The sequence below is a fragment of the Diceros bicornis genome, chromosome 1 (assembly GCF_020826845.1).
Source record: "Diceros bicornis minor isolate mBicDic1 chromosome 1, mDicBic1.mat.cur, whole genome shotgun sequence".
NCBI classification, from domain to species: Eukaryota; Metazoa; Chordata; class Mammalia; order Perissodactyla; family Rhinocerotidae; genus Diceros; species Diceros bicornis.
Genome location: NC_080740.1, coordinates 86340123 through 86364416, shown reverse-complemented (window position 1 = coordinate 86364416; position 24294 = coordinate 86340123). Strand labels below are relative to the sequence as shown.

The window sequence follows — 24294 nt, the reverse complement described above, 5'->3', positions numbered from 1 at the left end:
AAGCCAGAAGACAGGCAGCCCATCAGTGAAGTCCGCACAGGCCAGCCTGCAGGGCCAGAGCAGGGTGGCAAGGACCTCGGAGGGGCAAATGGAGGGGCGGATTGAAAGTGAATCCAAACTATCCCGCAGCCTGGCCACGGCTGCTGAGAAGCGTCCTCCCCTGATGACCCCACCCTCCTTCAATGGCTGACTTCGGACCCAGGGAGGGAAGGAGCCCAGGGCTCTTTCAGGCCTGGAGGGGTCCTAGTGGTTTGTTGGAAAGAGCCCATGTTTACCAGTGTGAGAGCACTGGCCAGGGCCTACACCTCCTATCCACGCACTGATGCGTCCATTCACTCAGACATTTGTTCAGCCAACACCTCCTGATAATGACCGGGTGCCAAGCCAGGGCTGGAGGCACCAGATGAAGAAACGTGGGGCAGCCCCAGCCACCCTTAGCTTCAGCTTGTGAAATACGCCTCCAGCCACAGAGCGATGGGTTCTCTCCTCCAGTTCTGTGCGCTGGAGGCTGCTCTCAGTCACCTCCTCTGTAATATGAGTCAACCTCCTCGTCCACCCAGAGTTGTGCTGAGGATTCAAAGAACATTTCCCAGCAGCAGTAGGCCCTGCACCTGGCCTGGAGTAAGAGCTCCACATTTGGGAATCAATGGCCTTGTTAACAAGCACCCATCCACCCCTCACTCATTTTCACCACCCTATTACCCTGTTTTGCTGCTATTGTTGCAATTATATTGTACTATACTTGCATTTGCTGCCGTTTTTCTCTCTCACTCTCCCCAGCTCTCAGTGTAAGCCCAGGAGAAGAAGACACCGGCCTCGTGCTCCTCCCTGAATCTCCAGGGCTTGGGGCCGACATTTATACTGTGGCCAGACATTGCTCGTGGCTCCACATGCGCTTAATCGTGAGGACAGCCCTGGTCGGGAGGCAGTAGTACCAGGCCCATTTTATAGATGAAGAAACTGAGCCCAGAGAGGTTAAGCAGCTCGCCCAAGGTCACAGAGTCAGAAGCGGCAGAGCCGGAATTTGACCGGAGAGCCCGGCCCTCAAATCTGGCGCCGGACGGCGTCTCACGGGGCGAGCGAGCGCTGGAACGAACCGACCAGTCAATCAGTGAACGCGCGGCGGATACGCGCCCGTCCCCTCCCCCGGCCGCGGTGGCTCGGCGCCGGGACAAAGACGCGGCGGAGGCCGGACGTGGGCCAGCCGGGTCCGCGCGGGGGCCGGGGGTGGGGCCGGCCCTTTAAGGGGGCGGGCCGGCGGCGCGGGGGGCGGCGCGGGGGGCGGGCCGGGGGCGGCGGGCCGGGCCGGAGGGCGCGCGGAGCGAAGGGCGGCGGCGGCGGCGGCTCGTGCTCGGCCCGGGCTCCGATCGCGCTCGGCCCCGCTCCCGGCCCGCGGCGCCCCGCACCCGCGCCGGCCCGCCCGGCCCCGCGAGGAGCGGCCATGCCGCCGCGGCGCAGCATCGTGGAGGTGAAGGTGCTGGACGTGCAGAAGCGGCGGGTGCCCAACAAGCATTATGTGAGTGCGCCCCACGCCCCCTCGAGCGCGCCCCGCCGGGCGACCGGGAGCCCCCGCTCTGCACATCTGCCTCCTGCGCTCGCCGCGCGGCCCTGCGCTCGCGGCGCGGCCCGCGCTCCCGCTCCCCCGCTCCTCCCCCTCCCCCTCCTCTCTTTTGCCCCTTCTCCTCCCTCGCGTCCTCCCGCCGCGCCCCCGCTCGCCTCTCTGCCGCTCCTCTTCGCCTTTCCGCCTGCCCCTTGTCACCCGCACTCCCGTCCTGCCCGCCCGTGGAGGAGTCTGGCCCCCGCGGGTGTCGGGCGCAGAGCGACGGGAAGAGGGAGGGAAGGAGCGCCTGTTCTCGGGCCGCCGGCCCTGCCCGTCCTGTCTGAGACGCGCTCGCACCCGCAGTGCCCAGCCACAGGTAGCCCTCCAAGTTTGGCTCTGTCCTTCCGGAGGAGCCAACCTGAGCGATGGAGCCCTCGGAGAACGGATCCTCCGAGTGCCTGCACCTTGAAACGGTTAATCAAACAGTCCCTGCCTCTTGTCTCCCATCCTTCTGTTTTAAAATGTATGAAAGTTTTCTCCTGGTATCTCCCTCTTAAATGGGGCTCTTGTTTCGAGCTGGGGAGGACTGGAGAAAATGGGCCACTAGCGTCATTTTGCGGCTGGGAAGGTTGAGGCTCGAAGGGGCTGCAGGTTCTAGACCTGGGAGTTGCGTTCAGGTCTTCCCTGCCTCTGGGAGGTGGGCCTGGGGCAGATGGTGACCCGCGAGTGGGAAGTGGCTTCCACCTAGCAGCCTAGGAGCTGAATGTGGGGGTTCACGGGGCCCTGGGACCACTTCAGAGGTTCCGGGTGAAGGATGACGAGGATGTGGGTTGTTGGGCCCAGGGGAGGCCTTGGGGTGGCCTCTCTGAGGAGGGAAGGGGGCTGTGGCGTCTCTGGTGGTGAGAAGGGGGCAGTGGCAGCGCCTTGCTGCAGAGAAGTTAACCAGGAAGGAAAAAAGAGCAAGAGGGAGGGAAAAACCCTAACAAAGAAGTGTAGACAATGAATAGCAGAGGGCGTTGGCTGGCTGAATTCAGCTGCTTGGCCTCCCTGCGGTCCTCTTTGGATCTCTTTTCTTAAGGGGCTCGTTCTTATACAGCAGATCTGCATGCCCTCCATGAGTGGCCTGTAAAATTCCGAAAGGAGATCCCGGGAACCCACTCTGCACTCCACCAGAAAGGGTGTGCTGTGTGAATCTGTATTGTTATTGGCTGGGCAGCCAGTTACTCAGCCCATAGCCAGGCAGTGGGAAGCTATTTCCTGGACCTGTGGCATCTTTAAATAGAGTGAAGTTTCCCTCTATTCCAGGGCTGAGCTAAATTGTCTTTTTGTCTTTTTTTTTTTTTTTTAATTCATTAACTGTTTCAAATGCTGCCAAATCTTGGTTTCTTGTTTGAGCCTGTTGGGTGTGTAACTGAGTTGCCTCTTTGGTATGAGGACCGTTTTCACCAGCATGGCAACAGGAGAAAGCTTGCCATTCTCCATGCTGCATCGCGCCAGATCTGTGAGCTGGCAAAGCCAGAATAGACACCGCCACCAAGACCTGGGTGTCATCGTCCACTTGTCCTCTCCCGCCTCTCCCATCGTGCGTGACTCAGGCAGAGGTTCTTAAGCCCATTTGACGGATGAGGAAACTAAGGCTCAGAAAGGTCGGGTCCTGGGACCGACCTGGTGGTGCAAACGGTTAAGTGCGCGCGCTCCGCCGTGTTGGCCCGGGGTTCGCTGGTTCGGATCCTGGGCGTGCACTGACGCACCACTTGTCAAGCCATGCTGTGGCGGCATCCCATATAAAGTGGAGGAAGATGGGCACGGAGGTTAGCCCAGGGCCAGTCTTCCTCCGCAAAAAAAAAAAAAAAGAGAGAGAGAGGAGGATTGGCAGGTGTTAGCTCAGGGCTGATCTTCCTCACAAAAAAAAAAAAATGGTCAGGCTCTTCGCCTGAGGTTATAGTCAGGCGCAGAGTAGGGATGTAAATCCAAGTCTGTTGGCCCCAAAAAGTAGCATTCCCCCAGACCACACCACTTTCCAGATCCCACACCCCACAGTTTCCCTGACAAAGTCCACTTAGAACCCGGGAGATCTGCCATCATTTGTGATCACCCCAAGGCTTTTCGTTCTCTGCTTAGTCAGATCCCTCCCTGCCAGTTTTTTGAAAGTTCTGCAGCTTTGAGGGGCATCTTTCTAAGCTTTCAACCGATTTTTAGGGGCCCCTGGAGACAGGTCTCTAAATGTTAAAATATGGATTTGGGTTCAGATCTTGGCCTCACAGCTTGCTAGCTGTGTGGCCTCTCCGAGCCTCGGTTTCCTAAGATGTAGGATGGAAGTTATGGTGCCCGCTTCCTGGGGGAGGGCCCATGTGACTGGCAAGGTTGGCATTCCATAACCGTTAGATGCCTGCGTCCCCGCCCCGTGGTGTCCATGTCACTCTGGTTGGGAACGTGGTGAAGTCATGTGGGGAGGGATTTCACCAAGAACTTGTGCTTCTGCATGTAGGTTTCCCTACCCCGTGGTGTCCGTGTCACTTTCTTTTTTTTTTTTTTTTGTGAGGAAGATCAGCCCTGAGCTAACATCCGTGCTAATCCTCCTCTTTTTGCTGAGGAAGACCGGCTCTGAGCTAACATCTATTGCCAATCCTCCTCCATTTTTTTTTTTTCTCCAAAGCCCCAGTAGATAGTTGTACGTCATGTTGCACATCCTTCTAGTTGCTGTATGTGGGACGCGGCCTCAGCGTGGCCGGAGAAGCCATGCGTCAGTGCGCGCCCGGGATCCGAACCCGGGCCGCCAGTAGCGGAGCACGCGCACTTAACCACTAAGCCACGGGGCCGGCCCTCCATGTCACTTTCATTGGGAACATGCCAAAGTCACATGGGGAGGGATTTCACCAAGAACTTGTTTTTCTGCATGTGGGTTTAGTCACTTTTGTGATTCAAGGGGGTCCCCTCCCCTCTATCCGGCCTTTTGGGTTCATCAAATGAAGAGGGGCAGTGGGTTGAACTGAAGCGTGAGTCATCCACAGGAACAGAGAAAATTTAGTGCCATGAAGGCAGGGAATCTGAAACCCACCAGAAACTGCTAGTGACCTCTGCTCCCATTCTCAAGCCATACCTGCCCTGCCACTCTAGAAGGGATGGGCATGGCGGCAGCTATTGGCGTGGCCCTGGACTTTCATCCCATTGGGTATCCCCCTTTCTGAACCTGGCCCAGCCACCCTAGAGAGAGAGCATGAGCAGAGGAGTTGGACAGTCCTGGGCTCTGCCACTTCCTGCTGTGTGACCTTGGGCTGGTCGATTTACCTCTCTGAGCTTCAGCTTCTATAATCTGCAGATTGTAAACACTGCTACTTCCCTCTAGGGCAGAATTTCTCAACTCTGACACTGTTGACATTTGGGGCCGGACCTTTCTTTGTTGTGGGGGGCTGCCCTGCGCATTGTAGAATGTTCAGCAGCATCTCTAGTTTCTACCCACTAGATGCCAGTAGCATCCTCCTCCCCAACTGTGACAACCAAAAATGTCTCTAAACATTTTGAGGGGGGCAAAATCACATACACCCCTACCGCCAGCGCCCTGCCCCAACCACTGCATTAGAATATACACGTCAGTTATGGAGAGTTCTGGTCACCATGCCCCCTAATTCCCCCCCCCGCCCGATTTGCAGCTACTTCGGCCACCACCTGCTCGTCCGTCAGTTGCCTTGGAGGGGACAAGTCACAGGTGCCACAGATGTCATTGGAGAACTGCACATGGAGCTCAGGGCTGCCTGTCAGAGGTGGGCCGCCTGTCCACCTGGAATGGTGTCTTCTCCATGATCAGGGAGGCATCCTCTCCATGCCCGGCCCCAGCTTCCTTCACCTGTGGGCAGAGACATCATCAGCGGGCCCAGGGGCAGAGCCACAGGCCAGAGCTGGAGAACGCAGGGGCAGAAGCTCCCAGGGCCTCTGAGATCCCAGCGGTGGGGTGGGGGTTATTGTTGACAGCACTATCAGTGATATTGTTTGGAGAGGGTGCCCTTGCAGCCGTCCCCTCTGTCAGAGGCAGAGAGGGGAAGACTTGGGGGGCTGCTGCCTTTCTCTGCCAGCACCTTTCCTGCCCCAGAGCCCGGGGCCTTCTGGAAAGGGGGCTTTCAAGTGTGACACCCTGGGAGACCCTTCCTGGCCAGGTTCTCTTCCGGCCTGAAGGGAGGAGGAAGGACTCCCTGTGAGTTTTAGGGGTTATATTTCGACCATCCCGTTTCCTGCACTAGAGAGGGATGTGCAGAAGCCTGGGGCTTGGAACAGAGTCTCTGGCACCAGGGCCAGGAGATGCTGCTTGCTCTGTCCTGAGCTCTTGAGATGTGAAGAGGAACAAGATGGCGCTAGTAGTTAGAGCAGCAAGAATCGTAATAATAGCTGAAGTTTGATCCGTCCTCGTGGGCCGGGCACTGGATTAAGCTCTGTGTGTGTATTTAGTCATCACAACAGCCCTTTCATTATATTCACATGATGTTTCAGGTATACGGATACATAGGATAAAATAAACGCTGTCTGTCCACCATCCAGCTCTATCAGATCTTTATATTTTGCCATATTTGTTTCAAATCATTTTCATTTTTATTTTTTAAGAAATAAAATATCGCAGATGTAAAGCCCCCTGTGTGCCCTCCCCAACACCCACCCTCCAAAAATCAGTGTTCTGCATTTGGTATTATCATCCCCATGTGCATTTTAAAAATAGACTAATGTGATTTTTTTCCCTTATTGGCTTTATTGAGGTATATTTTACATACCATAAAATTCACCTATTGTATGTGTACAGTTTGCTGATTTTTAAAATAAATTTATAGAGCTGCGTAACCATCATCACAATCCAGTTTTATAACATTTCCATCACCCCCCAAAAAGATCCCTTGCACCCATTTGCAGTCAGTCCCCTTCCCACCCCAACCCGGTGCACCTTTTAATGTTTTTACCTTTTTAACCCTCCCCCAAATCTTGTATTGAATATTTTAGAACTATATAAAGACATTACACATTTGAGATCTATGTTGATCCATGTCGCTGCTGTTCATTTCCACTGCTGTGTAATGTTGCTTTTATGAGTATTCCCCTATTTACTCCAGCTCCTACTGGGAACTTTTAGCGTGTTCCCAGCAGTTCACTTCCGAGTAGCTGCTTCCTTGAGCACGCACCTGCGGTGGGATTGCTGGGTCTCGGCCTTCATGCATCTTCATCCCCAGGAGCAGTGTCTGCGGGTCCCTTTGCTCTGTGTCCTTGCTGACACTCCAAATTGTGAGACTTTTTCGTTCTTGCCAATCTGGTGGATGCTGGTGCCTGTTTGCATGTCCCTGCTTGCTGCTGAGGTTGAGCGTCTTTCACGCCTCTGTTGGCCATTTGAGTTTTCACCCCTATAAATTACCTGTTTTATCTTTTGCCCCTTTTTCAGTATATTGGGTTATCTTCTATTAATTTGTACAATTTATTTGTACTTCTAATCCTTCAGTAGTTACATTAGTGTTCCCATTTTCCCCTTGAGACTGGAGGCTCAGAGAGGTGGAGGCATGTGCCTGAGGTCACACAGCAAGGGGTGGTAGCGTGAGGATTGAGCCAGATGCCTATGTGTCTGGGAGAGGTGGCGGCTCTGTGATCCCACCCCTGAGTCAAGGGACCTGGGGGGTTCACTTCAGCTTCTGGGGCCCAGTTTCCCCACCCTGGCCCTTCCCTCATCTCACTGTTCCCTCAGCCTGGATGATGAAGCGCAAAGCCACCACCAGCCCTCAGTCGTTCTTGCTCGAGGAAGGCCCTGGGTAGATGGTGCCCCTGGAGTGATAGGTTGGCAGACCCTATGCTGCCGTGCGTGAAACCCCTCTCTTCCGTTTGCCAGGCTGTAAGAGCCCAGGGGTCACTGTTCTGAGCAGCTGACTTTGCAGGGTGAACCACACCCTTATCGGGCACTACCAGCATTCTCGTCTCAGCCTATGGGAGGCCTCAGGCTGGCGATCTCAGGGGTCTAGTTCAAACCATGAATCTGCTGCCCAAATTAGCTGCCTTCTGTTTGCCAGCCACCAGTTGCCTCCGCCCAGCCACCCCTGGCACCCCCTTTTGCAGAAACATGCAGAGTAGGGCAGCAGACTTGAGTGGAAAGAACTGGGGTGTTTGAGTCAAAGCTGTCTGGGTTCAAGTTCTGCGTGGCCCTGGGCGACTCCCTCAACCCCTAGCCTTAGAAATTCTGCATCCGTAAAATGAGTGCAGTGTCTTCGCTCTAAGACCGTTGTGTGCTTTTTTGATAATGTTTGCACTCGATCTATACTCCACTCCTGCTGGGGGATCGGTGCCTGCTACGAACACATTTCTCACGGACCCACCATGCCCTTCGTGATGAAAGGATCTGGCATTGAGTCCTCTTCAAGCACTCCTGAGCTGGGCAGCCTTGCAGACGAGCTACCTGAGGGCCTATAAAAAGGGGGGAGTAATAATACCTACAAGTATAGGGTAATTGTGAAGATTAACTCCTGTTACCCAATACTGAGCCTGAGGCCTCGTGTGTAAAATGCACTCCATCAATGGTAGTGGTCATGAAAAATAATATTAATGATAATAATAGCCATGATCCAAATCTCTGCCTCTTTCCTGCCCGCTGCCCTGGGGGCATGCGACGTGCTGTCCACGCTCTTTCGTTCTTGAGGCACTTATGGGGGGCCAGCCCCAGCTGACCCCCGGCTGCCCCTGGGATAGGCCCATGAGCAAGGCTGAGCCTTCCTACCTGCTCCACAGGGGGTTCTTATCCTGCACCCTGTCTCTGTCACACAGAGGTAGTGCCCTCAGGAGGCATTAAGGCTCCTCGGGTAGGTTTTTTAAAAATGGCTGTTGCCTCCTTCTGCTTGAAAAACAGTGGCCTCACCAGCCACCTGGCGCCATCCTGATCCCCGGCCCGTGAGTGCAGGAGCCAGGCCCCTCGCCTCAGCTGGCAGGTCGTCCTCAGTGGGAGATGTCCCAGCCTGCTTCTCTTACACCCTGGGCTCCTGCCGTTGTCTCAGGATCAGAGGGGCGGTGGGACTGTCATATCTTCAGATTACTTAAATGTCACTTTAGTTCAGACTTTGAATCTGTGCCATTCCATGCTTCTGGTAGGCAGAGAAAGCCTGGCTTCAAATCCTCGCTCTGCCGCATACCAACAGTGTGACCTCAGACAAATTACCTACCCTCTCTGCACCTCAGTTTCCTCATCTGTAAAATGGGAATAGGAATAGTTCCAATTTCATAGGGCTGATGTGAGGATTAAATGGGCCTAGCATATGTGTGGGCTCTATAACTATAAGCTATATTAGCAGTGTACAAACGTGGTATCATTTATGATGGTAAAAAGTTGGTATCCACTGAAATGCCCATCACTAGAGAACAAGATAAATAAAATGTACTATATCCACAGGCTGGAATACTGTCAAAATGGTAAGAACGCGCTCTGTCTTGTGTCATGGGAATATTAAACAGTAAAAGCTGATTGCAAAACAGCATGCTCAGGCTGATTCCCACCTGATGACAAACGAGGGGTGAAAATGTGTGTCTGTGTAAGCACAGAAACATAGCTGATAAAATGTGTCACTTCTTTTTTGCTCATCTGTGCCTTTCTCTATTTTCCAAATGTTCTGCAGTGAACACATATTCCTGTTTTTAGTAAAAATTTAAAAATAGCAAATGCTCATTTTAAAAAAGAAGCAGTGCCGGGCTGTGGCGGCTCCAGCTGGGTTCCCACATCCTGCCGCCCCGTCCTGTCCTGAGGCCGTGGGGTCCTCCAGCTCCTCAGCGAGCCTGTCCTCCCCAGGAAGGCGCCAGCTCAGGGACCCTTCCCTACTGCTGCCGCGGAGGGAGGTCTCTGGACACGGCCTTCCAGTCTGAGAGTCCAGACGCAGGAAGAGATGAGTTTAAAATAGCACGAGGGAAGCCCCGAGCAGGTGCTTTTCTAGTTAAAATGCTCCTGGCCCTGGGTCCAGGCCCTCCTCCTCTAGCACTTGCAGCCAAGTAGGGTTGGGAAGAATTGCAGGCCAAGTTCTACACTCTGTACCCCAGGGTCACAGGGGCACCAGAAAGGTTGTCCAGGTCAGAGGTGTGCCCCGCCCCACTCCCCTGGGCATTTCATGCATCCCTGTCACCCACCAGGAGGGGCACGGGAGTCAGCAAGCAGCACAGTTATCAACTGCCGAAAAAGGACCAGGGGACCGCGCCGTTCGTGTACTTCCCCTCGGGGACACTCATATCCTGGTTGCAAGTCGTGCGTGCTTTTGTCCTTGGCAAAGGAGCTGTGGTAGAGGGAACGCTCTTGCTTTGCGTGACTCAGTTTTCTCCTTCCCCTTGGAGATGAAGGCCAGCTGTGGGTCACTGCAGCTGCAGGAAAGAGGGCCGCCGGCCGAGCGTCCTGTCAGCCTGGTGGGTGCAAGCGGTGAGTCGTGAACACCCGCCCTTGGCCGAAGGAGAGAAGATGAGGCTCATTAAGAAGGCCATGTGGCTGGAGGGCTGCGAGTGCGGCTTCTGCGCTCAGAGGCTGCGTTCTCGGCTGGTTCTATCATTCACTCACTGTTGGCCCTGAGCCTTCTCATCTGGGAAGTGGGTGGCTTTGGTGGGGAAATTAAATGAGCTTTGTGCAAAGTGCCTGAGGAGGGATGCTGCTTGGACAGTTATCCTTGGAGCTTCCTGGCTTGGGGTGATGCCCAGAAGCGGGGGCCCCTGGTCCCTTTCTCAGAGCCTTTGTTGCTGGGGTCAGCTGGACCCTGGGTGAGCTGGCATCCCTGCCCCCTGCCGTGACATGGCAACCGGCTGGTGTGATAGACTCAGGAGGCTCCATGGGTCCTGCACTGGGCCAGCAGGCAGGGGCTGCTGCAGCTCACTGCTCCGGGCCTCTGCCAGGAGCCCGCCGGCCCCAGCTTTGCCCCAGCCATCCTTCCTCCACCCCGTTCTCCAAACTACAGGGCGCTCTCTCCTCGTGCTTGCTGGCCCAGATGCAGGCCTGCAGGCCGGCGGGGAGCCCACCCCCGGGCCTTATTTGAGCGCTGAAGGGAGACGGGACTCGAGGTGCCTCTGTCGTGTGCATGTGGCGGAGCTCCACCGCCTGCGTCTGCGGGCCCGTCTCAGGCCACTCCGGGCTCAGTGTGGCCAGATTTACCAAATGAAAAGACAGGATGCCCAGTGAAATTTGAATTTCAAATAAACATTCGATATTTAGGACATATTTATACTAAAAAATTATTCGTTTATTTGAAATTCAGATTTTACTGAGCATCCTGTATGTTATCTGGCAATGCTGCCAGAACTACCACTTTCAAAACACAACAACCAAGGAAACTTCGTCCTTTGTAATATCGACAGTGTTTCTTGAGGATTCACTGAACAAATGTAAGTCCCTCCAGGGGTCAGGCACGTCTAAGCCTGGGATGATATACAGATCCTCGAACCCGGGATTCAGACCTCAGGGTGGTCAGTGTCCTGAGAGAGGCAGGTAGACGGGGCGTTTCTGGGCTGGTCTGGAACTGGGGGATGAGCAGAGGCCTGTGCCCTTGGGTTCTGGGGAAGTTGGGCTTGGAGAAGGCAGCACAGTGGAGGTGGCCCAAGGCTGATTACGGGAGGGATGTTGCCAAGTGGAGAAGGGCAGGGGAATTTCAGGAGGGCACAGAAGTGGAAACTCTGGCATGTGGCGTGTCTGTGAAAAGCAGGAGAGATTTGAGTGATGGAGATGAAGTGTGACAGGTACCTAGGGGCCAGAAGGATCTGGGGGTTCCTGACTGGCATGGACCCTACCGTCAGGAAGGCCATGGCCCCAGTACACACAGGCTGGGGGCTGGGCTCAGGACCAGAGGTGTCCGAGATGGAAGTCACTAGAGGAGTTGGGAGGAGCTGGTACTCAGGGGCACTCCCCCCAGCTTGATGGGTGGGTAGGAAGGCCTTTCACAGGAGAAGGGGGCAGAGCACCTGTCCGGATGGAGGACCATGTACAGACTGTGAAGATGAAGCTAAAGAGGGAGGGAGGATGGGAAATATTAGAGGGGACTATGAAAGCCGGTAGGAATTCTGAAATTTGGGAGGGATTAAATAACTCTAGACTTGTTCTCAGGGCTTAATAATGATTTATTATTATTATTATTATTATAGAATTTAATATGCTATCATTTATTTGAGTGCTTCTTATGTGCTCAAGGCTTTTCATGCTTTGTGTCACTGAATCCGCTCAGCAGCTCTGTGAGGTGAGGGGTATTAGTCAGGATTCTTGGGTTACAAGTGACAGAAATGAACCTGGCTGACTTAAGCTATAGGGAATGTGTTGGAAAGACGACTCTGGTAGAATCAAGGGGATAGCTCTGCACCCAGTCGTGGAAAGGACCTGTGCATCCAGGGAATGGGCATTACCAGTGGGCATCAGACCGTCACCAGTGACAGGCAGCTGCTCCATCCCTCTGTCCTCGTGGCCACTCAGGAGTCCAGTCCAGGAAGTGAGTATCTGATTGGCCCAGCCGGATCACCAGATCATCCTTTGGCCAGGCAAGGGCCGGATATTGTGATAGACAGTCCCACTGAAATTGCAGGTGGCTGGAGGGGTAGGGGATAGGCAGTAGGATAGACAGTCCCACTGAAATTGCAGGTGGCTGGAGTCTCCCCTGGTAGGGGAGACTCAGGGCACTGTTGCTGGAAGAAGGGGGCGTGGAGCCTGGGCAGGTGGAAACAATAGATATCTGCTACGTGAGTAATGTCAATAGCCCATTTCACAAATGTGGAAACTGAGGCTTAGAAAGTGAAGTCTTTTGCCCAGGATCACACTCGGCTCTACTGTGTATCGTTACTGTAAATAGGGTACAGTCAACTCACCCCCTAGACTTAAGGGGAAATGTTGCCTAAACCATGTAGGATAATATTTTCTATTCTGCTTAATTAAGCAGAATTGCATGGACCCCCTGCCTACGGCATTGGCAAAGAAAGCCAGAAACCCACACAGCGTCACCATTTCCTCCTCCCCAGCCAAGGTGTGAATCAGCAGCCTGTGGCTTTGGGCCATCCTTGGCTGCCAGTCGCACAGATGTGGGTTTATCGTCTGCCCTGAGCCAGGCCTGGCCTGAGGCCGGAGAGAGGCTGAGATGACCGGGCAGCCTTTGTCCTCATGGAGGTCACCATCTGTTTGGAACACGTCACCACAGCATAGGGGCTATGACAGACACTGGCATGGGGCTGAGGGGACAGGGCAGGGGTCTGAGGCCTGGGCTGCCCATTCCCTGCTGGGACAGAGAGGTGCACTCTGAGCTGGGATTGAAAGGAGTTGGGTGCCGTGGGGCGGGGAAAGCCGACTAGCAGAGGCATTCTAAATATGGGTAGATTGCAGAGAGTCCTTGAACTTGGAAGGGGGAAAAGTACATCTTTATTCTCACTGACCTCCAACAGTCAGATAGCATTGCCTTCCATTGTGAATGAAGGCAACACCTGTTCTCAGTGATGTTAGTAACACCTGTGACTGTGTCACCAGTAGAAATGCAGCAGTATTTTCATACCACTCTACAGTTGTTGGTGGGTCCCAATAGATCATTTATACTCATCACTGCCTCAGATTTGGGGATATTTGACCCACCGCTAGATTTTTTATTTATCACATTAATGAAGGTGTGCATATATTCATAATTTTATTTTTTAAAACATTTTATTACAATTCAGTATAATTAGTGTCATTTGGAATCCTTGTGCTTTATTTTATTATTTTAAATCATTCTGAGAAGGAGTCTGTAGGTTTCATGAGATTGCTGAAGGTGTCCATGGCAGAGAGAACAGATGAAAGACTTCTGGGTAGAAGTTTCAGAGTTGGGGCTTGGAAGCCAGGTGGCATGGGTCTGACCTGGCTCTACCAGTGACTGGGAGAGTGTGTGACCTTAAGTGAGTGACTTATCTTTCTGTGCCTCAGTTTCTTCATCAGTAAAATGAAGGTAAGAGAAGTAGCTACTGTGGGCTATTTCACATAAAGGGTGTAGAGCAGTGCCTGGCACATAGAAGTGCTGAGTAAATAGTTACTTATTAGTATCATCTTTACCATCATGATCATCGCCATTAGCTGCCCGGTGATGTGCATTTGTGTGTGTGTGTGTGTGAGGAAGATCAGCCCTGAGCTAACATCCATGCTAATCCTCCTCTTTTTGCTGAGGAAGACGGGCTCTGAGCTAACATCTATTGCCAATCCTCCTCCTTTTTTCCTTTTTTTCCCCCACAGCCCCAATAGATAGCTGTATGTCATAGTTGCACATCCCTCTAGTTGCTGTATGTGAGATGCGGCCTCAGCATGGCCGGACAAGCGGTGCATTGGTGCACGCCCGGGATCCGAACCCGGGCCGCCAGTAGCAGAGCGCGCGCACTTAACCGCTAAGCCACGGGGCCGGCCCCTGATGTGCATTTTTAATAAGCTGCCCCAAGTGGCATGACACAGGTGGTCTGGAATGACCACACACTCTAAATGGGCTAGCCCAGGATGCACCCCCTAAGGTTTAAAGCAGTTTTCCCCACAGATTTATATATTTGGATATTCAGCACTGTGGTGATTAAAACAGTGTTGAAAAGAGCCTACATGTTATTGGAGGCATGATTACATAAATGATATATAGCCTTACAATAGACTATTAAGGATCCTTTAAAAATAGTTTGTTCAAAGAATTTTTAATAAAATGGGAAAATGCTCACCATATAACACAAGTGAAAAAGACAAATCGTGTATACGACGTGATCTTAATTTTGAAAAATACTTCAATGTGTAGAAAAAAGGACTGGGAAGAAATAGCCCAAAGCCTCGTCTCCAGTGGTGGCAACGTGGACAATTGTTAGGACCTGGGACTCTGCCGTCAGAATGCTTGTTACCAGCTGGATGGGGCAAGTTACTTGCCCTCCCTGGGCTTCACTTTCCTCCCCTGCAGAGTGGACACAGTGATGCAGCGCAGCCTCATACGAGGCACATCTAGACTACTGGTTGTTGCGAGCAATTGCATTCTGTTTTCTGTTGTATTGTATGGTTATGTACTATCCCAGGTTTCTCTAGAGGGGAGAAGACAGTGTAGGATGGCAGAGTCAGGAGAGCTTCCAGGAGGAAGGGAGAGGAGGGGACCCGGCTCCCCTTGCTCCCTTGTCTCCTGTCCCGTAGACTTGTGTGTGAAGCACAAGAAGCGGGCAGAAAGGTCCATACAGGGGCTCGAGTTGAGACTGGGAGGAACAGTCTGCCAGACGAAGAGCCAGCAGGGCGTGGGTGCAGGGGTGGTCAGGGGTACCCACTGAACCTGACCATCAGGAACTATGTACGACTTCCTGCAGGAAAAGGGGCTCCTTGGTGGTACAAGGTTTGGAACCGACTTATGCACTTCCGCCTACATCTGGTGCAGGAATCCCTGCTCCCCTATGACACCCCTAAGAGGTGGCTGTCCCCAGGGCCTGAGAGTTCAGTCCCTCTACATTCTCACCCTGCTCTTTTCTCCTCCTCCTTCGTGTCCCCAAGCCTGTGGGACAGGAAGATGAGGCTGGACTTAGGGGAGGGGGCGGTTGTTTAGGGAGCATCCTAGACCATCTTAGTTGGCCTCTTTCTGCCTGTCGCCCAACCACGGCACCAGCTTTGATGCTGAGGCGCCCAGTGGACCACCCCATCGTGGCTTCCCTATGCTGGGTCTAATCATCTGTTAATTTGTCTCCTTCTCTCCCACCAGGCCCCAAGTCCCTCCTAGTCCAGGGCCTGACACAGAACAGGTGCCAAGTGTGTTCCTTGAATGAAGCCATATCTGCCTGGGCCCTCTCAGTCCCGAGGTTCCATGATTCTAGAGTGATGGCCACTGACACCCTTCAGCTGAGTTGGATTCCTCGTCGTGATCTCCTGCTGGCACCAGACCAAGCAGCGTGTCCTAGTGGTTAAGGCACAGGCTTTGGAGGCAGGCAGACCTGGCTTTGTCACTTTCTAGTTGTGCTATTTTGGGTGGGTTACTTAACCTCTCAGAACCTCAGTATCTTCTTCATCTATAAATGAAGGAGTCATCCCTGTACATGACCCATAGTAAACACTCAAGAGAAAAGTAACTGTAATTGTTAGCCTAGTCCAGTGGACACAGATGGAATCCTCTGTGCTCCTGGGATGCTATTAGGTTGAACCATATGAAATTGTCAATTTTTGACACATACAAATTGCAGTTTCACTTGGCTCCACCTGGTCATCTGGCTTTGATTTGGGCCTAAGGAACCCACTGTATTTACATGGAAGGGGGTTAAGGGCCACCACTATACCAGGTGTCTTACAGAAATATCCAATTTACACTTTACAACACCCTAAGAGACAGGTCATACTATTGTTAGCATCCCCATTTGACAGGTGGGGAAACTGAGGCTTCTAAGTAGCGCTCAAGAAAGTGATGTAGCCAGAATTGGAACCCAGGTCTGTCCAACTCAGAGTCTGTGCTGTTTGCATTGTTGCTGTCTTGAGACTAGGCTGCCTCTTGCACGTGGCGTGGCCTCACTTCGTGGCGGGGAGAGCGCCCAGCGTTCTCTTGGGCCCCCAGCCTGAGACTCGCTGAGCCGCTGCCTATGGGACCCCATGTTCTCACCCTGATTTAGACAGTCTCAGCTCCTGCAGTTTTCTGCTGCAGTGGCTTTGGCTTTGGTTGGGGGACTGGAGGGTGATAGGAAAGTCTTGTGTCAATTCTCCTTCCAAACTTTGGGGGCGTTCTTCCTGAGCCCTCCTGTTCACTTGTTGAATTCAGGTCCTGGCATCCAGACTCTGGATCCAGGCACAGCATCCCCCTGTCCAGCCTTTGCCCACAGCCTCACCGAGGCAGAGCCTCGCTGGAGGTCATCACAGATGACCGCTGGAGGCAGGAGGCCAGACAGGGAACTGTTGCAGAAACTCAGGATGGTGATTGTGTTGGCCTGAACTAACAAGGCCACCAGCTTCTCCAGACTCAGTTACCCCATCTGTAAAGTGGGGATGACAGTAGGACCTGCCCTGTAAGAGTGTAAGGATTAATTGGCATGAGCCTGGTGGTAATAAGGAAGTGTTCATTAAAAGTGAATCCATATTGTTCCGCTGTTTTTTGTAAAAAGGGAGCCACTGAGACACTCTAAGGAGGGGGGGAATCAGGTCAGATGCTGTGTTTTAGAAATATCCCCGTCAAGGTGAGCAGAGGGGCAGGAGGACCTTCAGGAGGCTGCCACCAGCATCCAAAATGAGGTGGGCTGGGCCTGAGCCGAGGATAGAGGAAAGAGGTGGTGAGGAGGCAGCATGAGGGCTGGAGGAGATGGGAGCGAGGGGGAGGGGAGGCCCCAGGGTGAGAGCCGGCTGCCAGGACTCCTTGCTCTGTCCTCTCTCACACCTTTCCAGCCACCCTGGCCCCTGTCCCCTCCACTGAGCCCCCTCCAACTGGGAGGTCCCTCCCAAGCCTGTTGGACCTCCTTGTTTTAGAAGGTACCAGACTTTGGAAGTTCCCTGGCCCCTGGCTGGTAGGATCAGGAATAGCCAGGCCTCTGCACACATTTCATTGTCTTTGTACCCATTGACTCTGGGTAGGGGGGGGAAGTAGCAACAACCGCCCTTTACTGAGTGCCTACTGTACGCCTGGTGCTCTGCTTAGGGCTCTGCATGCGTTGAGTCAGCTGATCCTTACCGTCGCCTGTGAGGTAGACACCACTGTCACCCCACTTCACAGGTGGGGCAGCAGGCTGAGATGCGACTTGTGCAGGCCCATGTGGCTGGAAATCACAGGGTCAAGGTTTGAGCCCAGGCAGTGTGAGGGGCTGACTAGGTCAGACCCTGGTTTCTGATCAGCACCCCCAAGTGTGCTGAGCAGCCAGGTTTGAGAAGTGCTGTGGGTGAGCGTGGTTGGAGCTGTGCACTGGCTTAGGAGCTCCTTGAACCTGCACGTGTAAAGTGCCAACTGCTCCCCAGTGCTGTGTTTGGCTTCACGTGTGTGGCCTCATTTACTTTTCGAAACGGAGTTGTGGCCCGAAGTCACCTGGCTGGTAAGTGGCAGAGGCAGGACTCGAATTCAGCTCTGCTGTTGCTGGGAACCGGGGGAGATGAGCACAGCTGCTTACGGTCCCCACAACTCATGTGTCTCCTGGTCTTCTGGGTTAGGAATGGGCATTCTGAAGTCAAACAAATCTGGGTTCAAATTCTGGCATCCTCCTCAACCTCGCTGAACATCGGTTTTCTCTGCTGTGAAATGGGGTGGATAATAAGCTCCACTTCATAGGGTTTCCTGAGAGCAGAGTGCCAGGGATTTAGCAAGTGCTCATTAGGTGTTGGTCCTCAGCTGGAGAACTCCTACTCATCCCTCAAGACCCAGAGCAGTTGTTTTTTCGTCTGGAAAGCCTCTCCAAGCTCCACTAGCAGAATTAGCCTCCTCCCCTCTGTATTCCCACAGTGGCTATAAAGTGCTTCCTGGTGGGCCTGTGGCCTGTGAGAGAATTCTCCTATGTCTTCTCTGTTGAGTATCTGTTATGTGCCAGGCACTCATACCCAAAGGAGCCGAGACCCATCTGACCACGTAGCCTGGTCTTTTCCCACCATGTCACGCAGCCTAGGTTTAGATCTTGGCTCCATCACATGCTGGCTGTGTGACCTTGGGTGAGCCAGTGACCCTTTCTGAGTCTCCAGACCCCTTGACATTACATAAATGAAGTCCTTGGTGTAGTGCCTGAGCAGCCCAATAAATGCGGCCCGGTGTGATTCCTTTCCGTTACTTGAACAGCTTTACCCTGACTGCCTGTATGCCTTGCACACAGTGGGTGCTCTTGGTGGCTGCCCTGTGCTCTCTAGGCAGCCCTGTTCACACAGGAGAGGCCCCAACTTGAAATCTCTCAGCTCCGCTTCCGGCGTTGCCCGGGGCTCCCCTGAGGCCTGGCAGCCTTGGAGATATCTACAAGCCCTAAGTGCCTGCCCTGGAGGCTTTCCTAGAAAGTCAGCCTTCAGGTTGGTTTCGGCCGAGCCTGCACTCCAGCTGCCAGCACCTCTGCTTGCCATTGGAAAGTTCCCCGTGCCGCTCTGGGCCAGATGTGTGCGAGCATGTGTGTTGGCAGCCAGAGGCCCGGCTGTAGCTGCACGCCCGGACCAGCAAGTGTTTCCACCAGTGTATCAGTCTAGAAGAATGGAGGCGCTTGGCCCGGCCAGCCCTGGAAGCGGTTCCTGCTGCCCACCATCTGGATAAGACTCCGGCAGTGAGGGAAAGACGGGCTCCAAGGTGTGGGCAGCCCTGTGTGTGCAGGCGCAAGGGAGGGGGCGGTTGATCAGGTTTCACAACGTGACATTCCTGAGTTGTCCTTTTAACATAGCTTACCTCGAAAGAGTTGAGTTGGCCCAGGGGAGACGGACTCAGTCTGAGGCTGCGGTATGTCGTGTCTGTAATGGGGCTATCAGTGATGGTGCTGGGCGTTGCCTGTGGTCAGGCGGTGTGCCAGGCACCTGTTGTGCTCACTGAATCCCTAGCCAACCCTGTAGAGTAGGTACTGTTATTCTTTCCATTTTACAGATAGGAAAATGGAGGCTCGGAGCTGTGAAGTGACTTGCAAAGTCACACAGCAGCTTCAAGCTATAGAGCCAAGATTGATTCCCAGGGACTCTAAAGCCAGTGCCTCTCTTTTACATTCAGGAGTGATTGTTATTTTTAATTTTTAATTTACATGCATAGAGGAAAATTCCGTTTTTGGTATAGCGTTCTATGAGTGTTTATGCACGTGTAGGTTCTTGTAACCACCACCACAGACAGGATACAGAACGATTCCATCACCCCCAGAGAATTCCCACGGGCTGGCCTGACTCTTAAATGCAGTCGGATGATGATTCCACTTGGAGTTGAAATTCCTCTGTGGGGTTCTCTTTCTCTCCATTGCCTGTTCAGAGAAGCCTTGGGGTGGAACGTGGACTTCTCGTCCAGGGTCGGGCCCCATGCCTGCATTCTCCTCAGTAACAAAGCCGGTTCTGTTTCTAGTACCCTTGGCAGTTGAACTGTTCATTCAGCCATTTCAAGAGCATTGTTGCTCTCCAGACACAGAGAGCCTTGAGTGAGGTCACTTTGATTTATGACTGTGTGGCCCTGTCTTGGCTTTCTGTCTGTCTGCCTGTCTCTCTGTCTGCCTGTTTGTCTCCCACCAGACATTTCCTGAGAGCGCGCTGTCACCAGGCACTGGGAGGACCGTGGTGAACCAGACAGTCCTGGCCCCTGCCCCTTGAGGGCTCCCAGGGGAGTGGGGGCGACACTCACGTAAACAGACCAGCACACCCAGAGAAAGGTGCTGAGAAAGGGCAGCCCTAGGGGCAGTGGGAACCCAGAGGACAGGGGCCAGGCCCAGACTTGGAGTCTCCAGCATGGCTTCCAAAAGGAAGTGACCTCTGAGCTGTCACTTGAGAAATGAAGAGTTGCTAAGCAGGCGAAGGGAGAGAAGATGTTCCTGCCAGAGTGCAGGGGCCAGGAGGCAAGGGAGAGCCTGGCCAGGCTGGAGCAGGAGGAGGCCCCCAACCCCACGGCGTGCCTTTCTTGTCTTCCCCAGCAAGGCGGAAAGCCCCAGGAGCGCAGGGCTTCTGTCTTCCACGTTAACGGCCATATCCCCAGCCCCCAGCCCTCGGAAGGGAGCCTGGGGCACAGGAGGTGCGCTGTCTGTACTTCCTGAATGAACGAGTGAGCAGAGGAGAGAGACACGATTCAGTTTTCACTTTAGAGAGACCCCTCCTCTCTCCCACTCCCGCCAGGCCCGTCCTGCACACAGGTACAGTCAGAGGTCTCAGAGACCCTCAGCTCCGCCCGAGCATTCACCGCCTGCCCCGTGCACGAGGAGGGTCGGAACACAGCCCTCGACGGGAGCACCTCATCTGCCGCTAACACCAGGAGCACTTGTTTATGGGCCCCATTCCAAGCATTCACTTAATTGAAAAAAATGGAAAAAAAGAGAAATTGGCAGCCGGCCACCCCCGGTGTGTCACTTGCTGTGGCGCCTGAGCTTGGTGATTTCTGACGCTAACGTGGGGACGGTAAAGCTGTAGCCTGCGGCCGGGAGAGCCGAGGCCTGGCCTTGGGGAGCTGGGAGACTGGGACTTCAGGGGCCGAAGGGGCTGGGCTAGAATCCGGCGTCACCCTCAGGCGTGGCACGTCACTGCCCTCTGCCTGGGGTTCCTCCCCTCCGGCCTGAGGGCGGCCCCACCGTCCTGGCAGGCGTGCTTGAGGACTGCAGCTGTGTTCCTAAAGCACCCAGCACACGGCCAGCGTAGCGGCACCTCCCCCAGCACGGTCGCTGATTTCCTCATGGGCCCCCACTCACCTTGGCCCTGCCTCGCGCTCACATCCCACGATTGCCTCCTAGGTCTCAAAGGCATTGTGACACCTGGTGGCATTTCTCCAGGAACAAATTTAATGTACTTTCTCTAAAGAGATAAATACGCACTCTTCACCACTTCCGGTGACGATGCTGCTCTGGGGTGTTGGGAAATCAAACGAACTGCTGGGTATTGCAATCCCAGAAAGAGGCTGGGAGTGCTGACCTACATAGGCCAGATGTTGGGCAGACCGCTGGGGAGAGCCGACAGATCGGAACCAGAGGGATCGCGTGGTCTGCACGGGGGGCAGCAGAATCATGTTTCCCATTAGTTCAGCCCTCGGAGCCAGCCAACTGCCTCTGCTCTCTCCTGGCTCTCCCTCTCACCTCCACCCTCTCTCTCTTTTCCTCCCTGCCTCCTACCCTCCCCAGACTGTGTTCCTCCACTTTAGGCCGGGGCAGCATATTGCCAGAGCAGTGGATCTGGAGCCCAGCCAGTCATTACCAGGCTGTTCCCAGGATCCGCCAACCCGGAAGCTCAACCAGTGTGAGAGCTTTATTGAGGGGGCAAGGGGGGTCTCACCCACCTTTTTTTTTTTTTTTGTGAGCAAGGTCAGCCTGAGCTAACATCCATGCTAATCCTCCTCTTTTTTGCTTAGGAAGACCGGCTCTGAGCTAACATCTATTGCCAATCCTCCTCGTTTTTTTTCCCCAAAGCCCCAGTAGATAGTTGTATGTCATAGTTGCACATCCTTCTGGTTGCTGTGTGTGCAACGCGGCCTCAGCATGACTGGAGAAGCGGTGCGTCGATGCGCACCAGGGATCCGAACCCAGGCTGCCAGTGGCGGAACACGCGCACTTAACCGCTAAGCCACAGGGCTGGCCCTCACCCACCTTTTAAAGTTGGTGTCTTAAACTAGGGTCTGTAGCCTCCTGGGTGCCATCGGACGTATGTCCAGGAGCCTTCTCTGCAGGAAGTGGGTTCATCTGGATCTTGAAACTAACACTCCTGCTTGATTTCCGGGCAGCACGTGCTCTTGTGTGTAAGGTTGCTTTGGCTGCAGAGCAGGAGAGCCTTAGCTATCCTGGGCTGGGGACTTGCTGCAGAAACTGCGTTGGCCTGTGAGCGGAAGCCGTAGCCCCCCGGTATGCTGCGTGAGAGACAGTTTTTCCTCCCTCCATCTAAAAAGGACTCTTCTTTCTCGGATTGAGAGACTGCATTCTGCAGCGCAGCTCCCGCATCCTCAGCACCTCCCAAGAGGGGCCCTGGGTCTGGTTCCGGCTCTCCTCCCTGCTGTCTGCGTGGCCTGGCAAGTTCCCTCCCCTCTCTGACCTCATATCCCCAGCTACAAAATAAAGGATGGTGTAGAGCAGGGTTTTCAAATATTTTAAAGTCTTGGAACCCGCCACTGTTGGCCTGAAGCAGGGACGGGCTGTGGGCAGTGGAGGAACCCAGGTCCTGTCAGAAGGCCCGCTGATGGTTGCCTTGTGGCAGTGTGGATACACGTGGTCTGGCAGCAGGACCTACAGGCTGCTGGGGTACACCCTCTTCCATATATAGAAGAGCTAAAAGTGGCGCTGCCTAGTGGAAACCAGGGTAGAGAGCCCAGAGACCCACCCACCTCACCAGGAGCCTGGGGCTTCTTGCAGGCCAATTTGACCACTGGCCTAATCACTTCTAAGAACTTTGCAGATTTAAAGTTCTGTGGCCAAGTCATTGTGCGGGAGTCTCAGAGGGGCATGAGGATCTTGTAAGGAAATTTGGACACTGTCATGGAAGTGGAAAGAGTCCACAGCTGAGCATGTAACCCTTTGCAAGTTGCTACCCTTCTTGGCCCCTCCGTATCCCCATTTGTAAAATGGGGGGGTTGATCTAGGTCAGGGATACCGAGTATGCAGCACGCATCCTACCAGTCCCCAGTGCCCGTGGCAGACATTGCTAATGGATTGCAGAACTCTGTCTTGCTGATGCTCCTTTCTTACCACCCCTGTGGGAAAACAGGCCCAGCCCCCTCTGCCCCACTGGTGCCCTCTCTTTAGATGCTTTCTTCGGTCTCCCAGGTCATTGCAGGCCGCTGCCGGCATTGCAGAGCCAGGAGACGGCTTCCAACTTGAGAAATGTGGGCTCATTGGCCTGTAAACAACAGGACTCCAGATAGAATGAGAATGGCAAGGAATGCCACTAAAACAGCCCTGCCCTCGTTCTCGATCCTGCTGCTGGCACAGTCACAGTGTTTGACACAGCCACAAACCCCCTGTACGCTATATGCTTAATTCAGCATTGTTCTTCCAATTCACTCACTTTTGTACTTACATTATTTTTAAAGGGAAACTTCAGCCGTCTACCGTAAATGGAAACCCAGCAGGACGGGCTAGAAATAGAAGGAAACGAAATACAAAGGAAAAAGAAAATCGGTGTGTTCAAGTGCTTCCTGGCTGATGTTGCCTGTGCTGAGTCCTCTTTCTGTAAGGAAAGAGACCAGCAAGTCTCGGAGGGGGTGTTAAGAAGCCATCATTGCCACCGTTCTGAGCCAGTCAGGACGGCAAGAGAATGGCAGAGACTCACTCTCTCACCATGGGTTCCCTGCAGTTTAGTGCCAAGTCCCTGTATCGCCTAAAACCAGCTCGTGTACCCCCAGCTCCTGCATAGACCTTGAGACACAATGATCTAAGGAAAGACTACCACTTGGAAAAGCCCGCAGACTAGACTCTTCCCCACCCGCCAAGCCCTCCCCAAAATCAAACCTCTGGCTACTGCAACCCGGACCGAAATGTAATCACTTTGTCACATGACCAGTATGGCAGCCCCACGCCTTCTAATTAATACCAGCCGGGACTTCAGCTGGGTTCTTTGCCAACCCTAGAAACCCCACTAAAGAGGTCTGCAAAGCAAAGTGAGCTTGGAGGACATTCCCCTGTGCCTCAGAGATTTTATTCACTGGGCAAAAACACCTTCTCGTGTTTTCAAGTTCACGTGATGAAAGCACATGAGATCACAGTGCTCCGAGGCGGGGCAGCGGCCGTTTCATATCATCCTGCCCAGGGGACAGTGTGTCGCTGGAGTTCTGGGGCCTTCCCGAGAGCCGCGGCCGGGGTTGGGAGGGGTGGAGATCTGGCGGTGGGTCTGCGGGGATGGGGCATGTCAGGTAACTGGGTGCCAGTGGCTCGCAGAGGCGCTCGGCCCGTTTCTGGCCCCCCGCTTAGCCTTGCCCAGGCCCAGCTCTTGGTGTTTTTCACGGGCCTCTAAGCTTTGTTTTGGTTTAAATCTTTATTCCTGGACAAACTGACCTCTTGGTTGTTGTCACTTGGAAATGAGACCTAAATTCCTGTGTGCTTAATGGGGTCCTCCAGGCACTGGGAGCCCCTGCCCCGTTCGGCTGGGTTGGACCTGCCGAGGGCGGTGAGCGTGAAGGGTTAGGAAGCATTAACTGAATATTCTCCCTCAAGTCCCAGCCATGAGCCGAGATTCTAACCAATATAGATCCCACTTCTAGAGCTTTAAA

At 53.8% G+C, this 24294-nt stretch overlaps 1 protein-coding gene across 1 annotated transcript in view; it reads left to right on the top strand.

Annotated features, from left to right (window-relative positions):
• Window positions 1-1354: 1354 nt before the first annotated feature.
• SH3PXD2B (SH3 and PX domains 2B) overlaps window positions 1355-24294 on the top strand; it is a 100235-nt gene continuing 77295 nt past the window's right edge. The window contains exon 1 of the mRNA XM_058546042.1: window positions 1355-1516. Coding sequence (XP_058402025.1) covers window positions 1442-1516 — 75 coding nt within the window. The 5' untranslated portion in view covers window positions 1355-1441. The remainder of the gene's footprint in view (window positions 1517-24294) is intronic.